Here is a 24,894-nt window from a genome sequence, read left to right as displayed (position 1 = left end):
AAAAGGATTTGGCCTGTTGCCAAGCAGAAGACTCCAGCATCATTTATTTCACATAGTAGTTGCTCAATATTGGCCAAATAGAACTTCATGTCTGAATAACTACAAGGTCTCCCAATACCTGCCCCACCTGACAGGGGCACCCAGACCAAGTACCATCTTGGTTGTGCCACGCCGCAAGTCCAGCCTGAGCTGCTGGTTTTGCTGGAGCAGAGTCTTCATGTTGTTCTTCAGTTCTGACACTTTAGCTTGAAGCATGAATTTATCTTTCTGCGTCAGAGACAGATCTTCCCGTACCATCTCCAACTCAGCTTTCATATTCTAAAGAAAGGGAAGTCATACATTTTTAAAAACTAAGAGATCTCACACATGCTGCTAAGATCTTAGTTTGTATGTCACAAGTCTAAGGAGCTAGAAATTAACACCAACTTTTATATGACGCTGTACGCAGTGCTACTACACCAGCATATTTCCTCCCTGTGGTCTGGGTTGGGCAGCATCCTGCTACAGTAATGTCCTCAACGTTCTTACCCAAATTTCAGAGCCTCTGTTTAGAAACCAGCAATATTCCCATGTCCACTGTCTACAATGGACCCCAAGAGTCACCTGCTTAAATTCCAAGGTCTGCTACTGGAAAAAACCTTGCCACTAGGAAGAAAATATAAATCAATCCTAATTGTTACTCAAGCCAGCCATTCACAAGTAGAAATCCTGGCAAGAGCTCCACTCCCGATCCTTTGCGCAAGTGATCAAGTCTGCACGTAGACTGCTTTGTGGAAAAAAAGTTTATCACAGACTGGTGAACTTTTCACATTTATTTCTCATTATCTGGCTGCATCAGATCCCATTCCTGGTACATTTCATGTAGCTCAGCCCAGAGCATACATTGTGCTGGGGCTTGGCCTCCTTCACCCATGTGACCTGGGCTTCTTTTTGAAACAGATAATAAAAAAAAAAAAAAAAAAAAAAAGAAACAGATAATGTCTGTGAGATGGTTTGGTAAAGGCATTCAGTTTGTGAATCACTCATGTTACACACTTGGCGTGCTGTGATCATCAACTAACTTGTGAAGTGCCATCAGTGACTTTTTGCCCCAGGGCCTTTACACAGCACATACCTGCAATAACTGCTGTATTCCATCCAGTTCTTTCTTACTCTGCTGTTCAGTCATGTTCAGCTGCTGCTTCAAGGATTGGAGTTCTCTTTCTTTCTGTTCCACCTCCCATTTGAGATTTTCCATCTAGAAAAGGGAGAAAAATCACATGACCAAAAGAACTTTAAAGTGGCTTTCTTGAACTAAAAAATTGCTCTAGCTATATCTCTGCATATTGCTTAACATCATACTTAGAAAAAATAAATATCCCTTTCCAAGCAGAGAATGAAGAACTGCATGTCAATCAGCAGAGTATAGCTCTGTCAGTCCTATTAACTGGAAATGCAAAGTCTCCGCAGCAGGTCACCTCTTGGTTTCCTATAGGCTGCTTATTTAGCTGCTCGTCCAGCTGCTTCTGCAGGAGCTGGAGCTGGGTCCGGGCCTCCGCCAGCTCTGCCTGGAACTGTACTATTTCCTGGGAATGTTTCTCCTCTTGAATCCTAGCATAAAAAACAAGAAAGCATGAAATCACAGCACCCTTACCCCACCACGAAGTGTGCTCAGCTGAACGTTAGCCATCAAGGGCGACAAGAACTCTCATACTGCACACTCTGGGTGGGGACTATTCTAGGAACTCTGTAATACTGTCATTAACGAATCCTCATAAAAGCCCCTGGGAAGGACATTTTGCTAGCCCATTTTATGGATTACAGTGGGGAAAAAAGCTTCCAACACACACCCCTGCACATGCCCAAGTAGAAGCCACCCTAACTGGAGGCTGCAGTGAGCCTTGGTGGTGACCCCTAGGACACACACCCCTCACACAGGCTCTGTTCTTGGGGAGGATGGCAGGCACAGAGTGGGAACAACTATGTCAGGCCAGAAATTTCAGAGTTAAGCTGTGGGCTTCCTGAGACAGGATCTGACGCACTGTCCTTCTTAGATTTGCCTCCAGACCACCTGGAGGTTTGGTAGAACACAAGTGTTCACAATGTGCTGAAGGTGCTAACTTGGAAGACACACGGTGACAGCGCTCCCGCCCACCCACACCAGCCCCAGCGGTGACCCAGCCCTCTGCCTGCCCAGCACTCACTGGAGACCCTCGGCCTCAGCCTGCAGCTTCTGAACCAGCTGCTCCTTGGCCTGCAGTTCCTTCTTCACCTCACTCAGCTCCAAGGTGGCGGCCCTGAAGTGGCGGCGGTTATGGCCTGCTTCCGCCTTGGAGGCAGCAACCTGCAAAGACATAGACCAACATCACCAAGGACAAAGGCAGGAACCAGGCAGAACACACCCTACATGATGTCTGCCAGGAGCGCTACCACCAACCCCACCCTCATCTTAGCTGCTCCTGCAGCTGTTTCTTCCAAAACTTTCCAAGCTCCCAGAGGACTGAAGCCCTAACACACGCTTGGCACGCAGGCACATAACGTACGGCCAATAGTCCTGCCAACTGAACAAACGCATGCAAGGTTTTCTTGTTCTAAGTGGTCCTTATACTCCTCAAATACTTCTGCAGAGTTCTTGTGAAATCCTGTCATAGTTCATGTTTTGAGGGAGGATGATAGACCCTCCATCATACCAAGTAACAGCAGTAAAGCTACTGACTACTCCCATTTAGGACACCAAAGATTTCTTATGGTGAACAATAGTTTCTCTCAAGGTTTCTGAGATCAGCAAGTTCTCAAATATAACAAAATCTTCCAATTTCCTTCTCAATAACTTAGTTTTCTTGCCTAATCGCACAAGCATTTAACTTTTTAAAGTTTAATGAAAATATTAATAACATGATAATTGGATATAGAAAAAAACTCTTAAAAGGAAACAAAGCTCCAAAAGATGATGTTAACAGTGGTTTATCACTGGGTGCAAATTCAAGATGATCTGTACTTCAATCTTTATGACTTTCTTTTCTTTTTTTTACTTTTTACTAGCACGTACTATTCATACAATCAAGAGTCGGACGCTTAACTAACTAAGCCACCCAAGTGCCCCACAGTAGCATATTCTTAACGGACCTTAAAACTGTTCTTCTTTAAAAGATTATTTTACTGTCTTACCTCAAAAGAAAATATTTCTATCTCTATTTTATCATCACAGAAAAATTTTTAATTAAAAATAATTTTTTTTAAAGATTTTATTTACTTATTCACGAGAGACACAGAAAGAGGCAGAGACACAGGCAAAGGGAGAAGAAGGCTCCACGCAGGGAGCCCGATGTGGGACTTGATTCCGGGACTCCAAGATCACGCCCAGGACCAAAGGGAAGTATCCCCACAGAAAAATTTTTAAAGGATGTGGCAAAACCCATGCACATGTACTCCTGAATGTGTGCACACACTAGACACATTCTGAACATCTCTTCTGTGCCAGGCACTGGGACATGAGGGTCAATGAAGCTTCTGTTCCAGCCATGGAGCTTCTGTTCTAATGATGAATGACAGACAGGGCACCATGGTAGGGATACCTAGGGGCAGCAGTCTATTCTAGCTCACAGGGGCATCCAGGTAGGCCTCTCTGCTGAAGACTCACCTGATGCACCAATGAACACCTGAGGACAGAAAGGAGCCAGCCAGGAAAGGCAAAAGGTCCACACAATCTTCTTTCTCAATTGTTCTTTTTAACACTAACGGAGTCATATATTGTTCTCACAGAGTTTGCTTTTTCAACTCAACTCTACAAATGGGACATTTTTCCCAGCAAATATGTCTCTACAGGGCTCTGTGCATGCATCTTAGGTCCCTATGGTTATATCTGGGTTAATCCAAGTCCACTCTTCTTTTTTTTTTTTTAATTTTATTTTATTTACTCATGAGATACACAGAGCGAGAGAGAAAGAGGCAGAGACATAGGCAGAGGGAGAAGCAGGCTCCATACAGGGAGCCCAACGTGGGACTCGATCCCGGGTCTCCAGGATCACGCCCTGGGCTGCAGGCGGCACTAAACTGCTGAGCCACCAGAGCTGCCCCCAAGTCCACTCTTCTATGGATGCCCATCCGGCTGCCCACTGTCACCAATGCTGTGATAACATTGCTTTTAGAACACATGACCAAAAATATTCATACAATAAATTCCTGAAAGGGAACTGAGGTGTCAAGGGTACACATACTCAGTTTTTAGACACTGGAAAATTGCATTCCCACAGGCTCTGAAGTTGTAATTTAGAACCACAGGGAAGTTAGGCACACACCTGTTCCTTGAGGCTGTGCACTTTTGCCTTTTCTCGCTCCAATGCAGCTTGTAAGGTGTGGACGAGCTGCTTCGTCTGGCGGTCCTCCTCCTCTTTCCGCTGCAAGACTGCCTGTACCTATGGCACATTGCCCCAGTGTAAGCGAGGAAAGGCTCAAAGTTCCAAGGTCTGTGGAGCCCCAGGAGAAAGCAGGGCCACTCTGCCAGTGTCACATGGGGAACCATGTGGCAGCACAGTGGCACACAACTTCATGATGCATCACCAGCAGGTGCACAAGATCACAGTAAATTCACATGGCCGTGTTCAAGCACAGAGCAAGGAACCCAGAATATGCCTGTACTCGAGGCTTATAAACACAAGTACTCCCATGCTGAGGCAGGAAATGCAGCTGTGAAGCCACCAGGTATGGCAGGGGTGGGAATCAAGGCCAACGAAAAGCTTATAAGTTCTCTACTGGCTGGATAATTTGAGGTGGGGGCTGGATTGGGCTGCTGACCACTCCTGGAACATGGCCCTGAAGCACCAGGCCTCCTCCCTGATCTTCAGGGAGGCTGCAGAGCCTGAGGAGCTGAGAACAGGGTCTAGAGAACAAGCCTCGCCAGGGTTCGAATCCCAGCTCTGAATCACATAGGGAAGAGAGCCCCTTAGGAACAGCAGGGCCACTGCGAGCAGGAGGACAGAGCACAGTGCCTCCACATGGCAGAGCTGCAAGGTGGACCTCACACTTCACCGGACCCTCCATGTCTCTGGGATGGGGTAGCACTCTCCCTGCAGGTGGTTGGGACAACTGCATGGGGCAACATGAGCCAGACTGAAAGCCACCTGTCCTATAGCAAACCCCCATCTTCCACGAAAGGGGTTTGAATACCTGGAGGTTCAGCTGAACCAGGTCCGCCTCCCTCTTGGCTAAAGCTGTTTCTAAGATGCTGTTGTGTTCCCTCAAAGCCGCGTTGGACTGCCCCAGGCCTGTAAGCTTCCCTCTTTCATGCTCTAACTCAAGGGCCAACTTCTTATTCAACTCCTCAAGGTGCTTTATCTTCCTCCTAAAGCCTCTGGATTCTTGAAGCTGAAACAGATGAAAGTTGCTGTGAATTTACATAATGACCTGTTCTGGCCTCCCCCATGCCAGAAACACAAGGAACCCTAGGTAGCCACAACAGACCACCCCAGAACTGCAGCAGAGGGAGCGCAGCCCCCATCCCTGCAGCCACCAGCTTTCTCCCGGGGAGTCTGGGACCCAGTTGAGAGCCCCCAGTGACATCACCAGCTGCCACGTGTAGCATCACCTGAAGCCACAGCCTCTTTGCAAGAATAGGTTTTCTCATTATGTGCAACTAGAGCATTCTGACCAGGGGCGTTTTAACTCTAATACTTTGACAGCCAGCACCTGGAGAGAGCACGGGGGAGCCTCGAAGTTGAGGGGGGTGTCAAGGACCCCGACAAGCGGACAGTGCACAGAAACATCATGCAGCTGTGAGCCACAGGCCAGGTTCTGCCTCTCTCTGCACTTGACAGCCACCTGGGGGCAGAGAGGTCCGCCCACTGTGTGAATACAAAGCTCAGCCTACCTCATCTTCCAGCTCCAGCACCTTCTCCCGGTGTTCCTCAAGCTCCTGGCTGGTCAGTGTGATGATCTCCTGCAGCTCCTTCTCCAGCATCGTCTTACTGTGGCTGACAGCCTGCAGCTCTGCCTCCAGAGCCTGGATTCTCTCCTAACAGCCAGGACAGTAGGTAGATTTGGTCATGGCTTTCAATATGCAGAGTGACAAGCACTCACCTCCCTCCCTCCAGGGCTGCATAGTATCCACCATATCAGCCTGCTGACCACTCAACAGGCGATGTGCTTCTTACAGTACTTCCCTCCCCTATAGGACTGGCTAACTACCCTAGCCTGTATGCTTTAGTAACTCACAAAGTAACTGTTCCAGTTAAATGTTTTGAAAATACAGAAAAACTCAGACTTAGAAATAAGAATGACGGGGATCCCTGGGTGGCGCAGTGGTTTGGCTCCTGCCTTTGGCCCAGGGCACGATCCTGGAGACCCTGGATTGAATCCCACGTCAGGCTCCCGGTGCATGGAGCCTGCTTCTCCCTCTGCCTATGTCTCTGCCTCTCTCTCTCTCTCTCTGTATGACTATCATTCATAAATAGATAGATAGATAGATAGATAGATAGATAGATAGATAGACAGACAAACAAATAAATAAATAAATAAATGAAAAAGAAATAAGAATGACAAATTACTACTTTGGCCAACAGGCTGCACCAGATACAGTATAATATCACATGTGCATGTTCATGCTCACGCTCACCGCTGTGGTGCAGATAGTACTCCAATCACTTCGTGTGTTTCTTCACTTAGCTATTCTTTTTTTTTTGTTTTTTCAAGATTTTTTACTTATTTATTCATGAGAGACACAGAGAGAGAGAGGAAGAGGCAGAGACACAGGCAGAGGGAGAAGCAGGCTCCAGGCAGGGAGCCTGATGTGGGACTCGATCCCCGGTCTCCAGGATCAGACTCTGGGCTGAAGGCAACGCTAAACCACTGAGCCACCCAGGCTGCCCTTCACTTAGCTATTCTAAAAAAGGAAGTTCTACTATCTACTCCATTTTCACCTTGTTTTCCTGAGGATCAAGAAGGTTAAGTAAGCTGCCTCAGGCCCCATTTTACAAGTGGTGAAGCACAGAGCAAACCAGGATTTTGGGCCCCAGGCTGCCACATAGGGAACAGCAGGCTCTACGTAGCATTTACAACCTACCCAATACTGTATAATCCAAAGAATTACGAACAACCAGAGAAATATTTTTAGGATGAAGAGAATTGCAACTTAACAAATTTTCCCTCTCCCACTATTTTATAAAATAATCAGCTAAAAACAGTATTTAATTTACTTAATTTGGTAAGGAAACAACATGCTATGATGGATTCCCATTCAAATTCTTACATGGAGAGATCAAAACAAACTTCATTTAAGAAGAAACATAATCGCTGCATATAGGTGAAACATTAGATAGGAATAAACAAAAACCAAAATAACGTAGCAGATAAAACTTGACACTAGCCCAAGCCTGCAGGTATGGGACACCCAGGACAGCTTCCAACTCAGTGACACGGGGACACTCAGGGAATTTTGACAGCCATCATTATGGAAGTAAAGATGCCCGGAAAGCCCAGAGCCCCCGCCCTGCTGGCCCCATCCTCCATCCTCCTCCAGGATGACATCTGCCCATTTATCCTAAAAAAGAATCCAGACCAAAAGACTTCTGCCTCATGATGTAACAGCAAGAAGAGCAGTGCCTATTCTAGTCTCAGGGTTTGCAGTCATCTCCGTCCCACTCCGGCACACACCGACCTTCCCCAATCGGCTCCTGTCAGCAGGACCACCTATAACCACCTCCAACCTGGACACATAGCGCTGCCCCCTCTGCTGGCCCCGGCCTGCCCACCAGCTCACAGTTTTCCCTCCTCAGTGACCACATGCTGTCAGGGACCTGTCCCATTGGCCACACTGCAGTCTTCACATGGTCCTATCAACTCTCAGCTACTGCAGGAAAGCCCATGTGGTCTCCCTGCCCCAGCCTCCCATGGCCCCAGCTGTGCTCAACCACTGCCTCTTAATGTCCCACCATAGAAGAGTGAGATCTCATTCCATCCCATGCCAGCCCCTGCTTGAAGCCTCAACCCTGGCCCACCTGCACGCACCTCCACCTTCCGCCAGGACCCCACCTGGCCCACCATGGCCCCTAGCTGCACAGCACAAGGCCTCATGCATGCCCTACAAGGAGCATTCGCCTGTGGAGATGCACCCCACGTACTCTAATGCCTCCTATCTATTCAAGACCACTTCAAAGAGCTTTTCTGGACTCTCCAAATACCCCCCTGGAACTCCCAACATAGGCACTCAGGCTGCTCAGAACATTTTATCGACTCAGGAAATCCCTCCTCAGACGCTGAGGGGATATGGAGAAGGCCAGGAATGGGCAGGGGGGCTAAGGGAGGAGGCTGCGCTGTGCCTTGCGCAGGTGTGCAGGGGTTCATCGAGAGTGTCTGTGCAGCATTCAAGTCCCTGGGTCACACCACTAGCACACAATACTTTACAGAAATGCTGCCTACCCAGTCCTGCCCCAGGTCTCCAGAGAGCGAACATCTGTCACACATAGAGTCCCCATTACTGAGTCTGCAAAACAGGCAGCCTGGCCAGGAACAGACAGGTTACCCACGTGCAGAAGGATGTTGCTGCCACCGCCAGCCACCTGGGCTCTCAGCTGGCTCAGCTCTGACTCTGCCGACTCCTTGGCTGCGAGGGCCTCCTGCAGGCGGCGGCTAAGAATGCCCACAGCGTTCTCATAAGCCTTATGCTTGGTCTTCATCTCCTTCTGAGCACTGCTCAGGTCTGAGCCCAGCCGCTTCATCCTCTGCTTCTGCTCTGTGATGGCCCTAGGGTGTGGCAGGCAAGACAGAGGAGTCTGAACTCACTTCCAACAAGATGCCCCAGCATCAGCACTGAGGAAGGGCCTTCCTTGCCCACCCCCAGCTCTGCCCTGGGGAGCTGCTGCACCTTCCAGATCCAATCGCCCAGATGGGGTCGGCGTCGGCTGCCCCCACAGAGCCCGGTACTGAGCCTACTTCTGCCCTGCTCCCTTCTCAGAGCTGCTTAAAGGATCTCGTACAAACAGAGATATCCCTCCAAATGCTTCTAGCACTCTTCTTGAACAGCAGTAATAATCTCAACAACTCAGCTCACAAGTAATCTCCAGCTGACGAAAGCAAAGAAGTGCAGGACACAAGATCTACTGTGAAGGTTCAAGGCCCCAAAAGGCTACCTGGCATATCAGCTCTGCTTGGGGGAGAATGTGGCAATGCACTCACGTGCGTGTACACACACACACACACACACACACACACACACGGCAGCCAGCAAACCTCAATGGGATCCACTCCCAGCCTTGACTTTGGAAGCAGACTTCCTTAGCCTCCCATAAGTAGATCCTGTGTTCCTGCTCCCCAGATGGTGTTCAGGGTACCCCTGGCCCTCTGCTGCTGCACATCCCCAACAGAGCTCGAGGCCACCCACGCCCACCCCTCCCACCCGCACACACCTCAAGGTCCACTTACTTGGTAGCTTCCTGCTGTAGCTCCTCAATCTGCTTCTTGAGCACCTGGTTGGCCTCCGTAAGAGCAACCACCTGCTCTTTATCAAACTGCAAAGACTTCAGAAGGGAAGATAAAGTGAGGACAGCAAAGCCCTCCCTCCACAGCCTGATCCTCAGGACTGTGGCTAAACGGTGCCATTTCAGGGTAACCCTTGAGCACAACGGCTCTGGAGATGACCCTGACAGAGATGTCTGCCCTCTGGACAAGCCATCACTTTAGAGGCCCCAAGTGCTGTAGGGACACCCGGGAAAGGCTCTGGCTGCAGCTGCGCCCACCATCCCTGAGGGACACCCTGGGCCCCTCCCAGCACCCGCTGGGTGAACAGCTGACGGCCCCAGCCTCATGCCACTTCCAGAGAGGAACTTGTTCTAGGCTGTCCTCCCCGCCCTCAGCACAATAGCTAGGCACACTTGGCCAAATCTCAGTCAAACACATCTCAGACCTGCAAGTGTGTCTCCATCTCGTTGCGCTCCCTCTGTACCACCTGGAGGTGGCCTTCCAGGTCCACCATCTGCTGACGGATGTGGGACACCTCTTTCTGCAAGCGCACATGTTCCACCTCCGTGGACTTCTTCTCCCCTTGAAGTTTAATTAACTCTTGCCTCAGCTCCTTCAGCTCGGAGTCAAGCCTCTTCTTCGTGGCCTTCAGCTCACCAATGAGCTGGTCTTTGGAGGTGGCATCCCGCCGATAGGCCTCCACCATCACCTGGCCAACAATACACAAGCTGTAGCCAACAGAAGTGCAGGCTCCCAGAAGCTCAGTGGCTTCAACAAAAGTGCTTGCCACTTATCTGTGGCCTAATGGATTTTGGACTACAGATAACCTATTTCACCAAGTCCAGGATACCATCAATGGAGGCACTTGGCAAGTCTTGGTGATGCACACTGTATCTATCACCTGGCGGCCTCACCTTCCCTGGCAGGTGCACTGCCGGCTGCTGCTGGGTCCTCCCCCGCTGGTATCCCAGCAACAAAATCCAGCACCACTTCTAACTCTTCCTCAGGTCAAGCTTCCTCAAAACCATGGCATTGGCCATTTTGTGTTCATTCCCTCCAACAGCCAGCGCCAGTTTCTCTAACATAAAATGTGCACCCTGCCCTCTGCATGAACCAGAACTCACCTCAACACCAGATCAGGGTATAATTTTTCAAAGATACATGAACAGAAGTCAGTCTGTATAGTAGCCCGGCACACACTCTCTGACATGACAAAAGGGCAGGATCCACAACACAGATGCCAACCCTACTCTGAAACCGCATCCTCACTTGAGACCTTAAAACGGGGGTGGTGGGGTGATGAGAGCAGAGCTGAGATCAGCGCCTTTAAAAAAACACTGATGGGGTCTAATTGTTGCTTCCCTCTTGACCAGTTTTGTTCTAGAGAAATTATTAAACTACACAGGATTTTTTTTTCACACTTGCCGCACAGAAAGAAAACCAACACTTTTTTTTTTTTTTTTTTACCTTTTGTTGAAGAAACTGTTCCTTTATTTTCTGTATCTGCTTTTTCAGAGTGGCGGCCTCTTGCTGCAAGTGCTCCACCTACAAAGGACAGACAAGCACAGACACTACACTGAGGCAGCTTGTGCCCAGGCTGAGGCTGACCCTGAGTCAGAACCACCTTCAGGCTTGTAAAGACATGGAGGCCGGCCACCACTGCTGCCTCTCTATTTTTAGGGTCATCGTCTCAGCCACAGTGTAGATACCAGAGACTCCACAACACAGGCAAGACTTCAGTGGGAAAGAGTGCCCCAAACCCCATGTCCCAGCGTTTTTCAGGGGTCAGTGGGTGTCCCTCTTACTGAGTCAAGAGGAAGACCAAATTCAGCTTCATTCAGGGGGTCCCTACAATCCCCCTAAACGACACCCCCACTGCTTCAAGACTTTCCTTTGTGTCCTGAGAAGCAACTGGCCCCAGGGCAGTGTTTGCAAAGGAAACACAGGCTCCCCGTACTTTAATTCCCAGAGAAAAATCTGCTGTTGATTTCCTTGTCCTTGATGCTCAGGGAGGGGGATCTAGAGGCAAATGGTTCCTTGACACTAACTTCACTGCCCGCATCCTGTTTGTTAACGTTTGCCTACATCAGGTCATGTCATGCTGTTAGCGTAACAGCTCCCAGGAGTGTATGCTAGCTCACGTCCGTACATGCCTGGACACTCTGCTATCTCCTGCCCTTACCCATGGGCACACCACTATCTTGCTACATGTCCAGCAGGCCCCACTGCAGGCACACAGCAAGAAAAAAAGTTCCACATAACTTTTCCCACATTTGAGCGCCACATCCTCTGTGGACAGAAACTGGGGTTTCTTAGTAGACTATTTTCTTTGTTTTTTAAAGATTTATTTAAGATTTTATTTGACAGAGAGCATGAGTGCACACACATGCGCAGTCTAGTGTCGCAGGGCAGAGGTGGGGAGAGACAACGACAAGCAGACTCTTCACGAGGAGTAAAGCCTGACATAGGGTTCGACGCGGGGCACTATCCCATGACCCTGAGATCATAACTTGAGCCAAAATCAAGAGTTGGTTGCTCAACCGAGTCACCCAGGTGTCCCTTGGTAGATGACTTTCAATGCGCCAAACATGACTCGGTTTCTCAGCCCTCAGCATCTACACACCCAGCAACTAGCAGGAAACACACAGTCTGCTAGTGTGGGTCCCTGCCAAGCCAAGCCCTGGGCCCTGGCCTGGAAGTGCTCTTCCATGTTTATAAAACAAGGTGTTCAAAGAAAGGACCCAACAATCAGCACTGGTCCTTCCTCATGATTTCCACTCATCACAGAATGACAGCAAAATGCATTACCTGGCTGGACTTAACAGCTAGCTCTTGTCTCAACTGCTCTAAAATTTGTGATGTCTCCTCGGTGCCCTCTTCCAAGCGCTTTGCTCCTCTGTCCAGCTCTTCTCTGCCACTCCTGGCTGCCTGCAGAGCCACCTCCAAGACGATCTTCTCATTTTGCAGGAAGCGGATCGTGTCGTCCCTGGAGGCAGCCTCCCCCTGCAGCTCCTCCAGCCGTGCATGCAGCTCGTCGTAATGTACCTGCAGGTCGCCAAAGGACTGCTCCCGGGTCTGCAATGTCTCCTGTGTCGAGGTGAGCTGCCTCAGGAGGTCCAGATGCTCTTGTTGTAAAACCTCAAGCTGCTGGTCTCTCTGTTGCAAAGTCAAATTCACCTGGAAAACAGAACTAGACTCAATGCAACTGCCCTTGAATGAAAACACTACACTGCTCCAAGAGTGTACGTTTCTCCCTGTTCAGGTTGGAGATCATTTGGATGGATGCTTTGGAGGCAGTCTTCTGCATATGAAGCTCTGGTGTAGAAGAATACAAGCAGAAGTCAACACCTGGCCAGCTCCGCAACAGCAGCCGGAGTGATATGACACCATAATGACTTCAACAGACACCCCAGCACGAGCATACACAGTGGGGCCAGCCACGCAAGGAGGGCCGTGTGTGACCCCAAGGTGTCTACATGAGGCCACAGTGGGTACTTGCCTGCTCCAACTGCTGCTCCAGGGAGACAGCCAAGGCCGCCATCTTCTGTAGCTGTTCCTTCTCATCTTCAAACTCCTCCAGCCTCCGCTGCAGGTCCTGCTCCACCATTGTCTTTGCCTCTTGAATCTGCATAAAGGCAGCTTCCTGGTCCAACATGTCGGCCTGAACACAGAAAACAATTTTCTTAAAAAGCAGGATAATCTGACCACCACCACAGCAGACTGAATGGAAAAGCCTGCCACCCTGGTGAGAGGCCCCGATCCACATCACAGTCCTGGTCCTCAACCCACAAACAGAGGAGACAAGGGCCACAGGAGCCTGAGGGTGGTGATCTCTCACTGCCAAAGACAGGCCACACTTCCTGTTCCTCTGCCTATGGTACCCTCTGCTGATCCTTGGGCCTGGCCAAGGGGAGAAGCAAGCAGACAATCCAATTTTAAGGAATGGGATAAAGTGAAGAGCTGCCTCTAATGTGAGGACAGGATACAGTGTGTCCTTGCACTGGGGATGTGATACTGGGAATGTTCTTGTTCAGTTGGTAAAACCAGAGCAGGGCTGTGAGACAAGCAGAGTATTCCTTACAGTCTGATTATTATGTACATAAGATCCAACACCTAGGTGTGTTTCTCAGGGAAAAATGCTAGTTTATAACTCAAAGTTTTTTGTAGCTCTTTGGTATGGAGCCCTTGAAGATGTCTGTTGTGTCATCATGCTCTTCTGTCACCCTTTTACCGTGTGGAAACACGGGTGTGTGCAGAGAAGCTGGAGAAAGGTGAGCAGCCACAGTCCCAGGACGCCGACTTACCACCTCCTCAGCACACAACCACCAGGCTACATGCTGCCCAGATGCCATGCACCATCCCTTCTCCATTCCCGACAAGCCTGTCGAGTATGTATTATTATCCTCATTTTATAAAGCAAGGGAACAAGGCTCAGAGAGGGTAAGAAATTGGATGGGTCTCATGGCTAAGGAGACCAGGTCAAAGCCACTGGGCCTCAGTACCCGGGAAATAACCTGAAGAGGTAGCTGGCCACGTCCTAACTCTCGCATGTCGTTGCTGGGGTTAAACTGGACACAAGCTGAGAGCACAGAGACAGGAAAATGCTGATTACTGTGAGGCTTTCAGAGATCCAACATGCTGCACTGCTCCTCCCGATGTGTTGTGTCGGCACCTGCCCAACCCTAACCAAGAGCAGGTGCCCAGGCCCATTCAGATAAGCAGGACACAAGTCAGAACTGCAATTCAGATCAGACAGAGGAGCTTCCAGTGAACCTCACGTTGGAATCCCCAACTGTAAATCACTGCCACTTGTCCAAAAGCTTTGAAGAGACATTCAAATATATACAGAGAATGCCAATGTTTACATACATGGTTTGTAAACTATCCTAACCCTGACAGTGTCAAAATAGAGCCCTAAGCCCAGAACAACACTACCACACAGCAGTCCCAGGACAGTGCAGCTCTCACCTCAATGCCCTGGAGCTGGACCGCAATGCGCTCCTTCTCCTTGATGGATCTGTGCTGGGTTTCCGTCAGCTGGTGGGACAGGGACACATTCTCAAGTTTCAGGTGTTCCAGGAGGCCTGCCTGGGTCATCTGTCCAACCTTCAGAGAAAAGTTCCACAAGGTAGAATGTGGCCAGGTTTCACATGCAAGTGCAGATCCGCCTACCCCTGAGGCCATGAAGGTGAGGGTCCCTACCCAGCGATGGCCCCCTAGGGAAGCTGCTCCCCAGGACCCTGCCACACAGGGCACACTGCCCACCCTCCTGTCGCCCACCTTCCTGTCACCCACCCTGATACCTGGGCCACCTGGGCCATGTGTGCCTGAGAGGGACAGGCTGGCAAGCCCAGAGATCAATGGTCCATCCCTCCCAAGACTAAGCATTTTGTAGCAAGAGCTACACAAAAGTTCCCATCGAAGGTATACATGTGAGCTCTCAAAGGTGAGGAGCCTCTTCTGGTAAAGAGGCTTCTGTCTGCTTCTGGGACAGCAGGGGCTGTAATCTGCCCCCCAAGATGACCTAATACATCTTATTTCCCGGCCCTCTCAGTGTGTGACTGAGATACTCACCAGACTGACCCCGGCCATTCCCAGGAAGCAATCCAGCCCAGGGTCAGACCTCAGCCATCATAGACAGGCCTCCTCTGACCCCACTGTTCCTTACACACCACACCAGCCCCAAGAGGAGGCTCAGGAAAGAGAAGCCTGAGGGCAGATGGGTCTGTGATTGGACTTTCCTGCACATCATTTCCAGATCTAATGTGAAAACTTCTTGACTTGTGAGTTGCCATATGTGACCAGAAGCTGTGAACTTTGTAGTCTACATAGAAGCTACCCAGAGGGGAAAAAAAAAAAAAAAAGCTACCCAGAGCAGGAGAAAGCGCCATTTGCTGGGATTGTGTTCTAAGGCAATGGAAGAAAAAAAGACCACCATGCTCTGTCCTGCCTCCTGAACGAGTTACCAAGAAATGAGGACGCGTCTTCATTACTCTATTCAGGAATGCTGATTCTGGGATCCAGAGGTATCTGAGAAAAGCAGTTATGGCTCTCAGACTCCACTGCCCGGTGCCTTTCCTCCACTTCTATCTTATGTCAAGACACATAAATGCAGCTTCTTTAAATATTTTATGCCTTGTATAAATACACTGTTGCTTTAAGCTTTCATTAACTTGCACAGCAATTTCTAAGTATGCTGTAAGGATAAATGTTTATCTGTATGGTCCTTTGGCTTAAAACATATGTAACACAAATTTAACAGTATTTCTACTTTGTGTATTTGTACACTTTAAAATTTTTTTTTTTTCATTTCTTAAAAAAAGCTTTCGGTGGAGTTAATATTTTACATCTTCTATGTAAGAAAGTTTTAGGGATCCCTGGGTGGCTCAGCGGTTGGGCACCTGCCTTCAGCTCAGGTCCTGATCCCAGTATCCAGGATCGGGTCCCACATCGGGCTCCCTACAAGGGGCCTGCTTCTTCCTCTCTGTCTCTGCCTCTCCCTCTCAGTCTGTGTCTCTCATGAAAAAAAAAATAAAGAGGGCAGCCCAGTGGCTCAGCAGTTTAGCGCCGCCTTCAGCCCAGGGCCTGATCCTGGATACCCGGGATCGAGTTCCGCGTCGGGCTCCCTGCATGGAGCCTGCTTCTCCCTCTGCCTGTATCTCTACCTCTCTCTCTCTCTGTGTCTCTCATGAACAAATAAGTAAAATCTGGGAGGGAGGGAGGGAGGGAGGGAGTTTTTTTTTTTTTTTTTAAGATTTTATTTATTTATTCATGAGAGACACAGAGAGAGAGACGCAGAGATACAGGCAGAGGGAGAAGCAGGCTCCATGCAGGGAGCCTGACGCAGAACTTGATCCCGGGTCTCCAGGATCAGGCCCTGGGCTGAAGGCAGCGCTAAACTGCTAAGCCACCCAGGCTGCCCAAGAAATAAAGTTTTAAATAATTTACAATATTTTTATCTGGACAAAAAAAAAGGAAAGGGAGAGAAAACAAAACACGCATAACTAAATTCAAAAAGGAAGAGAAGAGACTGACCGAGGCACCATTCAGCACCCTCTTGATCTAATTAGTCCAAAGCATCAAGATGTTGAGTAAAGTGCACTTTAGCCCCTTGCCTACCATCCCGAGCGCCCCTGGAGCACAGCAGGCCCAGAGGGAGAGGCCTCAGGGAGAAGCGCAGACGTTACACCATGGGCCTGGACAGACACAAGCTCCCCAGCTACTTGTGAGGATCAGAGGCTGACATGCCTGGACCCCCAACAAAATGCAGAGAAACAAGGGTGTTCATGTGGGAAAGCCGTGCTGACCAAGCAGGTGGAGCAAAGCTCCAACCAGGAAGGGGAAACTGGTCCTGGCGTATCAGGAACGACCCAGGAAGGCAATGATCGGGGCTTGGGAGCCAGTGTGAAAGTCCTGAGACCCAGGCAGATGTGGGTCTGAGAGCTGGGTTCAAACAGTGATCAACACGTCCCCGGGGGGGGCTTGTCACAGCTATAGGCACAAGAGCTCCAGAGAGGGGATTTGAGAATTAAAAAGGTGCAAGCAGAAGCTCAAAGACTCATGTCAGAAGGCTGTGGAAGGTGGCTGCTCTGTAGGATGGGGTGTCAGCTTGATGAGTGGTCAATAGGTTTTTTAAAACTGTATCCGTAAAATCTAAAAACATAGAGACTTTTAAATTTAGGAAACAGGCACCTGCTCTACAGGAGACACACCAACACCAGGGCCATACCTGGATGTGGGCCATCTCACCCTGCAGTCTGACCCGGGCCTCCTGGGCCAGGGCGAGCTGCTGCTGGTACCACTGCCTGACATGCTGCAGAGATGAGATCTCGGCTTGGGACGCCTTCAGCTTGCTGCTCAGGGTGGTTCGTTCCAGTTGCACCTGCTGTAGCTGGTTCTGTAGGGCTGTCATCTGTTGCCGCAAGTCATGCACTGAAAGCAATCAAGTAGAGCGGCTCAGAGCACCTGCTGCACCCAGGAGAGCCTGGGGCCCTGCAAGCACACGCCAAGCAGAGTCAGTCCCTCAGCAGAGAGCGAGAAACAAAGCCACCTCTCATTCACATAGCAAAGGCAGGCACTGAATCACGGCTCCTGGGGGAAATACAGGGGTCAACTCATCAATCCAAGCCTCATATCACGTGACTTTATGTATAAAGGCATCTTATTTAATCTATGCTATTGATTCATCATCACTGAACTCATAGCCAACAGCCCCATAACTCAGACCTGAACGAAGCTCACCCAACACACGTATTTCTTTCATAAGACACACTATAGAATTCTTGCACTCAGAGCACAAAACAGTGTTAGAAGCTCATTTTAAACAGCAAAACTACCTAAAAAGCATAAAGATGCAAGGGGGTGACACTAAACCCGTGGAGGGCACCTGCTCAGCGGGAAGGAGTATGCTGGGTGCATGCCCACCTTGTACAGAGTGCACCTGTGGGCAAGTGACTGAGTGTAGTACGGCTTTGGGGTTACAGACAAGTTTGAGTGAGCCAGAGAGTTCACGGTTAGGTATCCACAGATCCTGAGATCAACTGTATGCCCACAAAGCCACTGGGGGTCCTACGGCTTTAGTCCTCAGATGGCCTGAATGGTCTCATGCTGCTGATTCCAAGAAAACACTCTGTTGTGCAGATATGGTCAACTCTTAACACTGATGAGGGCAGAGGGGAGGAAAGGAGGAGGCGGGAAATCACAACAACCCAGATCACAGTACAAACTAAAATTGCCAAACATTCTAAAATTAAAATTATACTCAACATTTAAGAAAATGTTTATAAATAAATAAGTAGAAAGAAAGAAAGAAAGAAAGAAAGAAAGAAAGAAAGAAAGAAAGAAAGAAAGAAAAGAAAAGAAAAGAAAAGAAGAAAAAGAAAACGCTTACCATTCTAAAGACCATTTCTAAAAATTAACAAACAAAGATGATAGTTTAAGAGGATCCCCAATCCCTTATCAGAAATTCTTGGGGCCACATGTGTTTCAGAGTTCAGAGTGGTGGCGTCCCCAGTCCAGACCGCAGCAGACATGCCCTCAGCTCCGAGTGCAGGCCTTCACACCGCACTGCAGCCACATGTGAGTGTCAGGCAGCTCTCCGGCCAAACAAGCTCTGGTCAGGTCAGGCCTTGCAACCCAGGCTTAAAAATTATTTTAGTGCTCAGAACGTTTTGTATTTTATAATTTTCTTAAGGATACTATGAAATGCTCAAAGACAAAAGTCCACAGTTGTGTTTCTTGGCAGAGTGCTTTCTTCTTTCTAGCTGGATAAAGTATCTGTGACAGTGATTTGTCACTTTTTCTTCTATGTCATCACATCTGAAACCTATCTCACAGCCTTGTGGTCCTACAAAGCAGTGACCTCTGCTGTCCTTACTGTTCTGCAAGGGGGACCTCATCTACCCGGCCTGCACTGGACGATCTGAGCCCTGGGCCAACCTTCAATCTCCCTGCCCCACGCTCCTGCCCATCTTCCTCCTGTCATCCAGCACACAGATGTTGTGAGCAGGCAGCAGTCCTCTGGGCACCTGGCAGAGTGTGCAGTATGTGCCCCAAGATGAGAAGACAGCGTGAAGGATGGGCTACAAGGATTGTCTATGCACAGCCTGCCACCAAATAGCCCTGACATTACTACTCCATAGGTGATGCCCACAGGGATCCAGCTACAGGAAAAAAATATATATCTTAAGATAAGAAAAAAAAAAAAAAAAAAAAAAGGTTTACTAATTTACAACAAAAGTGTTGCTTTCAAGTATTTTAAATAGAAGGTGCCTGGGAAGCTCAATCAGTGAAATATCTGCCTTTGATTCAGGTCATGATCTCAGGGTCCTAGGGTCGAGCCCCACGTCAGGCTCCTGGCTCAGTCTGCTTCTTCCTCTGCCCCTCCCCCTGCTTGCATGCACACTTTCTTTCTCAGTCAAATTAATAAGTAAATCTAAATACATAAATAACTAAAAGTATTTTAAATAGAAACTGCAATTCTGAGGAATCAGCAGGCAACTTCAGTCCATGAACAACAACAGATTTGGAAGGCAGAGTAAGTGGAAACATTACCACCAATGATCAAGGGTCCAAAGTCCATTTCTAAGACCTAAGCCATTCCCCTCTGTTGCATGTGCAAAAACACACAGAATTCCACACACTCAACCAAAACCATTACTTAATTTAGAGAAGCGGACAGCTTGTATATAAAACTGGCAGGGAATACAACCTCTCCCAGCATATTAATATAACAGGTCAGGACCCAGAGCAGATGAGATGAACCCCAACCCCGAACTGGGCCACAGCTTGCTGGAAACCTTTGCAAGATTAATGAACAGAAATGCAATGGCTGGGGACAGCTCACCTGTGTTGTCCTTACTGAGGATGTTTCTCTGCATCTCTTCTACTTTGGCCATGAGTCTTTGGTACTGCTCTTCTGCCACCTGTAGATCGCTGTTGGATGACGCCAGACTGGCATTCTTGGCTTCTAGCATGTTCTGCAGGTCATTCATTGCTCGCTCCAGGTCCCAGCAAGACTGCTTCAAGGTGTCCACCTCTGAACTGAGCGAGTCCTGCTTCTGCTGGCTGTTGTGGCTGTGTTCCACCTGCGCCTGCAGCCTCGTATTCAGAGCGGCGAGCTGTGCCTGTAGCTCTGCCTTCTCTTTAAGTGCCTGGAAACATCCCCAATCAGAAATTGGCTTTCAGAAAATGAGTCACTTTCACCCTGTGCATTAAGAGGGCCACAGAATGAACAAGTGAGACATAAAGGGGAAAGCACCATGTTTCCTAAGCTTTCAGCTGCTGACAGTTCCCCCAAAAGAAGGCAGGTTGTCCAAACAGGCCAAAGGGGCAGGAGCAGTGACCACAGAGTCTGCCTACCTTCTGCACAGTAGCACCCGAGCTGTGCAAGCACCCACTCCGCCATAAAGTTGTTGGAAAAATATTTGTTCAAAAATCAAGTGCATCAGTGTGCACGTGCGCACACACACAAAGAACAAGTACCAGGAGTGCTGAGGAAACCCCACAACACGCCTACAGGGAAAGGTGACCTCCTCCTACACCAGAAGGCTTTGAGGGGCTCCAGCCAGGGCACTCACGGCACCACAGGGATGCAGTCTGTACGATAGAGCAGAGAGTAAGAGGGGAGCTGGGGCCTCAACAAGCCCTAGGCCGCATGGCAGCAGAGAACATCCAAGAGATGACAGGGGAAGGACACCTACCCCTTCTGCCATCAGCATCTCCCTCCTTGGCAAAAACGAGTCTATCGGGAGTGTGGACAGGAATTCCAAAACACAACGATGGGCAGACAGATGCACATCAACACACGTGAGAAGCAAATCAACATTGTGAAGACCAATGTCAAATTCAACAAACAGAAGAGCAAATACCCAAACAAATCGAGTTAACTGAGCATATGAAATGAGATTTTGTGATAAGTATAACTTGGGTTTTTACAGAGAGAACAGAATGGCTCACACCTGTCACAATTCACGCAACTCAAGAGTAAATCAGCTTCCCAGGAGGAAAAGGTAAAGGAAGATAAAAGCAGGCGGAGTTTCCCACATCTTTCATGGGGTTGAATGTGCAGATAAAGCAAAAACGTGTCTGATGAGGTGACATTCTAAAGAGGAATAGTGAGAAAATCATAGACTACCAAAATTCACCTTGAATTCTCAGTAACCACCTCCTCCGTGGACACATTTATGCACAGAGAAGGTCAGCCCGTGTCCCAGGACCACATCATGCAAAAACCACATCAGGCACGAGGGGCAGGCCTGGCCAAGCAAGCTACTGCCACCGTGAGCCGCACTGCTGCGCCCGGTATGTGAGCACCCGCGCTACCACACCATCCTGGGCCTGTACGTGTCCCCTGCTCTCTACACCAAATGGAGAGAGTTGGATTCAACTGAACAGATTTACCTTGATTATCAAGAAGAAAACTGAAAATTAAGGGATGGAAATGGTTTTCAGGGATATGTTAAACAGATACAGCAAAATTCACATCAGGAAAAGCATAAGCCACAGCAAAATGTGTTAAAGGAACAAAGACAACAATTCTCAATTTTACCACTCCAGAAAAGTGAAATTCACCAAAAGGGCTATTAGGCATCTATCAGCAGAGCTAGGACCACAGATACAGGGGGAAACTGAGCCATGCGTGGTCAGACGGGATATGAGTGCACATCTTAGTGAGGCTGACATGACACACAAAGGGAGAGGACACAGACACCATGGCTGCTGCTCCCAGACCTGTGCACAACTAACTGCACACAACCAAGAGGCACCCACCCCCCTTTTACAGGCACGGCCCGCCGGCCAGCCCAAGAGCCTCTGGTACCTGACTGGCCTCTGCAGATAGTGCCTCCACCTGGCCTTCAAGCCTCATCTTGTCTTTAAGGGCCTGTAGCATGGCATCGTGGGTCTCGGCAGCAGAGCTCTCCAGGGATATGCTGGGGGATGAGGGACAGAGCATGAGGCACCTGACGTCTCGGGATGCACACCACACCCCCTCCTCGCCTGTCCAGTGTCTCCAGGTCCCTCCCAGCACTGCTCCTCTACCCCACATGGTTTTAAATGAATAAAAGATTTAAATGGAGCCCTAATGCTCTGACAAATCCTTCCAATAAACACCCCCATGCCACTGGAACGCCAGTCCCAGGAAGCACTGGTGAGGTTTTAGAGGCAGGTCTACACAAACACTGGAAAACAGCATATCCCGACAATGGAAATGGGTACTGATCGTCCATTTCTTATGAAGTAGCACTTGTGTGTCAGTGTACAGTTAAAGACCAAGCCCATAATCAGGAGAGGACAGGGGGCAGCTAGCAGACAGCACCTACCTGCTGCACATGCTGTCTGTCCGGCTCCGCGCCTCCCCGTTGACCTCCTGCCCCCGGTCTTGGTGCTCAGCGGCGGCAGCCTGGAGGACATCCGTGATGGAGGGGAACTGGCCCAGGGCACCAGTGGCAATCTCTTGGCCATTGACCACATAGGAGGCTTCTTGAGTGCCCAAGGTATTCATCAGAAGCCCACACGTCCCGCGGGCAGAGACACTGCTGTGGGAGGAGCTGTCACTCTCATTCCCATCGGCCTCAGACATGTTGTCGACATTTTCCAGGTGGTCATCGGCCTCAGGACCCAGGCTCAGCTCAGACACCACTGACACCACGCTGCTTCGGTTCTGCTTCAGAGAGACCCTGGCAGAGTCCACAGCTGCAGCGTCTCCACCAGAACTCCCAGCACTGACGTCTTCAGTTTTATAATCAGCCAGAGACCGAATTTTGCTTGATTTGGAACTTTTTTTCCCCTTAGGGTGTGTCAGGAGCCCTAGGCTGCCCACCTTCGGGCCTCGAGGGACACTGGTGCGCAGGAAGGAATATTCCTTTGTCAGAGCCACAGCACTGGCCCGGGGCAGGGCTTCTGGGTTCAGCATGAGTTCGGGGTCAAGTGTGCTGGACAATCTCATTCTAGCTGCAGGCTGACTGGACTGAGAAAGCACAGAAATGACGCTGAAAGTGACACACAGCATTCAAACACTGCCACCCAGAATGGCAGAGAAGCTGCCCCATGCCACAGGTCCAAGCTCACGTCTTTCACCACTGTGCCTCGGCAGCGTCCTAATGCTTCTACTAGAGCACGTTCCTCCTCATGACCCTACTCTCACAAGGTTTTCCCAGCAATCCTCCTATATTCACTCTTCTCGTCACACTTGAAAACGTTCAAGTAGTTTTATTTCTTTAAGTTGGCTTCACACCCAGCATGGAGCCTGACATGGGGCTCATCAATTTCATGATCCTAAGATCACAATCTGAGCGGAAACCAGGAGTCAGACGCTTAGAGGCGCCCCCTCGTTGTCTTTTCAAAATGACTTTTGGAGAAACAGCCAATCCTATGCTTTTTCCATAAAGCCAGTGCAATCATAACAAGTAAGGGGACAAAGTGGGGAAAGGGAAACCTCTCAAAATGATACTAGATGCGATGGGAAGAATAGATACGTTAAAAATAGCTGGAAAAGGGTCAGGGTGCAGGGCAATGGACAGACTGGCTGGTGCAGAAACCAGCATAGACCATAAAGCCACAGTACTTAGACCCATTGAAAAGTGAAAAGGACAAGACAGGTGGAAGACACAGAATGCGGCCCAGAAATCCGTCAAAGTACAGGTGGGGGGGGAACGCCTGGGTGGCTCAGCGGTTGGGCATCAGCCTTCGGCTTGGGGCATGATCCCAGGATCCGGGATCGAGTCCCACATTGGGCTCCTTGTGAGGAGCCTGTTTCTCCCTCTGCCTACATCTCTGCCTCTCTCTGTGTCTCTCATGAATAAATAAATAAAACCTTAAAAAAAATTATTAAAAAAAAAAAGTACAGGTGGGTTTGCAGACACTAGAGGAGCTATACAACTCAGTGCAAGTGCTGATAGAGAAAGCAACATGAGGCAGCCAACTAGCCATCCACAAAGGGGCTCGCTCCCACTTCTCACTGGCATTCAGCACATTTCAAATGGGGTAGATTTTAAATATTTAAAAAACACATTTTAAATTACTTTTTAGGGTAGCCCTGGTGGCTCAGCTGTTTAGCGCCGCCTTCGGCCCAGGGCCTGATCCTAGAGACCTGGGATCGAGTCCCACATCGGGCTCCCTGCATGGAGCCTGCTTCTCCCTCTGCCTGTGTCTCTGTCTCTCTCTCTCTCTCTCTCTCTCTCTCTCTCATGAATAAACGAATAAAATCTTAAAAAAATAAAATAAATAAAATAAAATAAAATACTTTTTATACTACCTTATACTATTCATACAAGAAGAAAACATTGGTGAACTTACTTAGATTCCTCAAATGGGAGATCCTTTTGAAATATCACGTAAACCTCAAAAGAAGTAACAGTAGAGATAGAAAATTTTGACTACAAATATTTAAAACTGATGTGCAGTGAAAAATATGCCAGAAAAGTAGTTAAAAGATATAATCAAACTGGGAAAAAATATTTGCAATAAATATTAAAAAGGAGTGATTTCCTATATATAGTAACATCTATGTAGCAAAAAGACAGTCATGAGAAAAATGAGCAGACTGACAAAGACACAGAAACATGCGGCGCCTGGGTGGCTCAATCACTGAACATCCAACTCGTGGTTTTGGCTCAGATCATGATCTCAGGGTTGTGAGATTGAGCCCCACGTCAGGCTCCACACTCAGCCCAGAGTCAGCTTGAGATTCTCTCCCTCTGCCCTTCCCCCACTAAAATATATAAATAAATCTTTAAAAAAAATACACATAAACCACTAACCCATATAAGGTGTGAAGTGCTAGGAGACATTGTTGTTCTCACCTGTCACAGGACAAAAATCCAATTTTGGTTATTTTAATGCTCGCAAGAATGACAGCACCAGCAGTTTCATAAGTGCTAACTGGGATATCAACCAGTCCAGCTTATCCAGAATGCAACAAATACCAAACTAACAAACACATAAAACCTTTACCCAGTAATTTGA

At 48.8% G+C, this 24,894-nt stretch overlaps 1 protein-coding gene across 4 annotated transcripts in view; it reads right to left on the bottom strand.

Annotated features, from left to right (window-relative positions):
- GOLGA3 (golgin A3) overlaps nucleotides 1-24,894 on the bottom strand; it is a 42,799-nt gene that overhangs the window by 5,234 nt on the left and 12,671 nt on the right. For all 4 annotated transcript variants that reach the window (XM_025473462.3, XM_025473463.3, XM_049102167.1 and 1 more), the window contains exons 5-22: nucleotides 22,251-22,897; nucleotides 21,749-21,860; nucleotides 19,775-20,081; nucleotides 17,159-17,361; nucleotides 14,398-14,535; nucleotides 12,929-13,090; nucleotides 12,238-12,606; nucleotides 10,897-10,974; nucleotides 9,875-10,138; nucleotides 9,394-9,488; nucleotides 8,499-8,715; nucleotides 5,846-5,989; nucleotides 5,146-5,343; nucleotides 4,278-4,394; nucleotides 2,184-2,323; nucleotides 1,458-1,590; nucleotides 1,115-1,237; nucleotides 154-318 (exon numbers count right to left, since the gene is read on the bottom strand). In XM_025473462.3, coding sequence (XP_025329247.3) covers nucleotides 154-318; nucleotides 1,115-1,237; nucleotides 1,458-1,590; nucleotides 2,184-2,323; nucleotides 4,278-4,394; nucleotides 5,146-5,343; nucleotides 5,846-5,989; nucleotides 8,499-8,715; nucleotides 9,394-9,488; nucleotides 9,875-10,138; nucleotides 10,897-10,974; nucleotides 12,238-12,606; nucleotides 12,929-13,090; nucleotides 14,398-14,535; nucleotides 17,159-17,361; nucleotides 19,775-20,081; nucleotides 21,749-21,860; nucleotides 22,251-22,897 — 3,612 coding nt within the window. The remainder of the gene's footprint in view (nucleotides 1-153; nucleotides 319-1,114; nucleotides 1,238-1,457; nucleotides 1,591-2,183; nucleotides 2,324-4,277; nucleotides 4,395-5,145; nucleotides 5,344-5,845; nucleotides 5,990-8,498; nucleotides 8,716-9,393; nucleotides 9,489-9,874; nucleotides 10,139-10,896; nucleotides 10,975-12,237; nucleotides 12,607-12,928; nucleotides 13,091-14,397; nucleotides 14,536-17,158; nucleotides 17,362-19,774; nucleotides 20,082-21,748; nucleotides 21,861-22,250; nucleotides 22,898-24,894) is intronic.

Source organism: Canis lupus, chromosome 26 (assembly GCF_003254725.2).
Source record: "Canis lupus dingo isolate Sandy chromosome 26, ASM325472v2, whole genome shotgun sequence".
Classification (NCBI taxonomy): Eukaryota; Metazoa; Chordata; class Mammalia; order Carnivora; family Canidae; genus Canis; species Canis lupus.
Note: the sequence above shows the minus strand (reverse complement) of the source record. Positions and strands in the feature narration are given on the sequence as shown.